The sequence below is a fragment of the Oncorhynchus nerka genome, linkage group LG15, assembly GCF_034236695.1.
Source record: "Oncorhynchus nerka isolate Pitt River linkage group LG15, Oner_Uvic_2.0, whole genome shotgun sequence".
Lineage (NCBI taxonomy): Eukaryota > Metazoa > Chordata > Actinopteri > Salmoniformes > Salmonidae > Oncorhynchus > Oncorhynchus nerka.
The window spans coordinates 15,011,867-15,014,648 of record NC_088410.1 but is presented as its reverse complement, the minus strand read 5'-3'; the positions used below and the strand labels follow the sequence as shown (position 1 = coordinate 15,014,648).

General features: G+C 40.5%; 1 protein-coding gene across 1 annotated transcript in view; it reads left to right on the top strand.

Annotated features, from left to right (window-relative positions):
- Positions 1-463: 463 nt before the first annotated feature.
- The window catches only part of LOC135559783 (CMRF35-like molecule 8), a gene marked incomplete at its 5' end in the record, with an annotated part of 6,263 nt that continues 3,944 nt past the window's right edge, over positions 464-2,782 (top strand). Inside the window, 2 exons of the mRNA XM_065000656.1 lie at positions 464-791; positions 2,380-2,715. Coding sequence (XP_064856728.1) covers positions 464-791; positions 2,380-2,715 — 664 coding nt within the window. The remainder of the gene's footprint in view (positions 792-2,379; positions 2,716-2,782) is intronic.

Below are 2,782 nucleotides of genomic sequence, written 5' to 3'. Positions count from 1 at the left end.
GTATTCAGCATTTCACTGTAAGGTCTACTACACCTGTTGTATTCAGCATTTCACTGTAAGGTCTACTACACCTGTTGTATTCAGCATTTCACTGTGAGGTCTACTACACCTGTTGTATTCAGCATTTCACTGTGAGGTCTACTACACCTGTTGTATTCAGCATTTCACTGTGAGGTCTACTACACCTGTTGTATTCAGCATTTCACTGTAAGGTCTACTACACCTGTTGTATTCAGCATTTCACTGTAAGGTCTACTACACCTGTTATATTCAGCATTTCACTGTAAGGTCTACTACACCTGTTGTATTCAGCATTTCACTGTAAGGTCTACTACACCTGTTGTATTCAGCATTTCACTGTAAGGTCTACTACACCTGTTATATTCGGGCACGTGACAAAATTATTTCATTTGATTAGTCTTACAAAACACCAAACCAAGAGGTATTTTCTCTGGTCTGATTGACAGGTTGTTTGAGCTCCTTCAAAGTGACAGGATACTCTGGAGGAATTGTCATCATCTACTGTCATTATTCCACAGAAGACAGAAGTCATGACAAATATTTCTGTAAACGGCAGTATATTTTGAGTTGTGAGGATCAAATCAGAACTGGATTGAATAACACCTGGCAGCACAGTGGTAGATTCTCTCTGTATGACAACACTGGAGGAAACTACTTCAAGGTGATCATCAGACAACTGACCAGACAAGACGAAGGGACCTACTGGTGTGGAGTGAACAAACCTACTATACCTGACAGTTATACCAAGGTAGAGCTGGAGGTGAAGAAGGGTGAGAGACTTTTACTTTAACTTTATGAAATGAATTTAGCTACATATGTTATTACATGATCAGTACCACTAATCAATGAAGTCAGTCTATAGTATTAGACTAAGGTTGTGATGTGTGTTCCTGTTGACAGATGACTGCTGTGAGAAGTCAGTCTATAGTACTAGACTAAGGTTGTAATGTGTGTTCCTATTGACAGATGACTGCTGTGAGAAGTCAGTCTATAGTACTAGACTAAGGTTGTGATGTGTGTTCCTATTGACAGATGACTGCTGTGAGAAGTCAGTCTATAGTACTAGACTAAGGTTGTGATGTGTGTTCCTATTGACAGATGACTGCTGTGAGAAGTCAGTATTAGACTAAGTCAGTATTAGACTAAGGTTGTGGTGTGTGTTCCTATTGACAGATGACTGCTGTGAGAAGTCAGTATTAGACTAAGTCAGTATTAGACTAAGGTTGTGGTGTGTGTTCCTATTGACAGATGACTGCTGTGAGAAGTCAGTATTAGACTAAGTCAGTATTAGACTAAGGTTGTGATGTGTGTTCCTGTTGACAGATGACTGCTGTGAGAAGTCAGTATTAGACTAAGTCAGTATTAGACTAAGGTTGTGGTGTGTGTTCCTATTGACAGATGACTGCTGTGAGAAGTCAGTCTATAGTACTAGACTAAGGTTGTGATGTGTGTTCCTATTGACAGATGACTGCTGTGAGAAGTCAGTCTATAGTACTAGACTAAGGTTGTGATGTGTGTTCCTGTTGACAGATGACTGCTGTGAGAAGTCAGTCTATAGTATTAGACTAAGGTTGTGATGTGTGTTCCTGTTGACAGATGACTGCTGTGTGAAGTCAGTCTATAGTACTAGACTAAGGTTGTGATGTGTATTCCTATTGACAGATGACTGCTGTGTGAAGTCAGTCTATAGTACTAGACTAAGGTTGTGATGTGTGTTCCTATTGACAGATGACTGCTGTGAGAAGTCAGTCTATAGTACTAGACTAAGGTTGTGATGTGTGTTCCTATTGACAGATGACTGCTGTGAGAAGTCAGTATTAGACTAAGTCAGTATTAGACTAAGGTTGTGGTGTGTGTTCCTATTGACAGATGACTGCTGTGAGAAGTCAGTATTAGACTAAGTCAGTATTAGACTAAGGTTGTGGTGTGTGTTCCTATTGACAGATGACTGCTGTGAGAAGTCAGTATTAGACTAAGTCAGTATTAGACTAAGGTTGTGATGTGTGTTCCTGTTGACAGATGACTGCTGTGAGAAGTCAGTATTAGACTAAGTCAGTATTAGACTAAGGTTGTGGTGTGTGTTCCTATTGACAGATGACTGCTGTGAGAAGTCAGTCTATAGTACTAGACTAAGGTTGTGATGTGTGTTCCTATTGACAGATGACTGCTGTGAGAAGTCAGTCTATAGTACTAGACTAAGGTTGTGATGTGTGTTCCTGTTGACAGATGACTGCTGTGAGAAGTCAGTCTATAGTATTAGACTAAGGTTGTGATGTGTGTTCCTGTTGACAGATGACTGCTGTGTGAAGTCAGTCTATAGTACTAGACTAAGGTTGTGATGTGTGTTCCTATTGACAGATGACTGCTGTGTGAAGTCAGTCACAGAGACGGCCTTTCTGGGAGGAGAAGCTACCATCAGATGCAACTATCCAGAGGACCATGAGGACAACATCAAGTATTTCTGCAAGGAAAGCAATGACTTCAAGACTTGTGTTTATATGGTCGCTGCTCACCAGACAACTGCAGAAGCTGGTCGTTTCTCTGTTTCTGACAACAGAACAGAGAGATTCTCCACAATGACCATCAGTGACCTGACTGAAGATGATACTGGGACCTACTGGTGTGGAGTAGAAACCAGCAGGACAGAACAACGTTACATTACACTGATCACACAGGTTAAACTGGGTGTTATAAGTGAGTTTAAACTTCTTCTTTCTCTTTAACATGTGAACATAAACACACAGTCATATCTATTTGACAA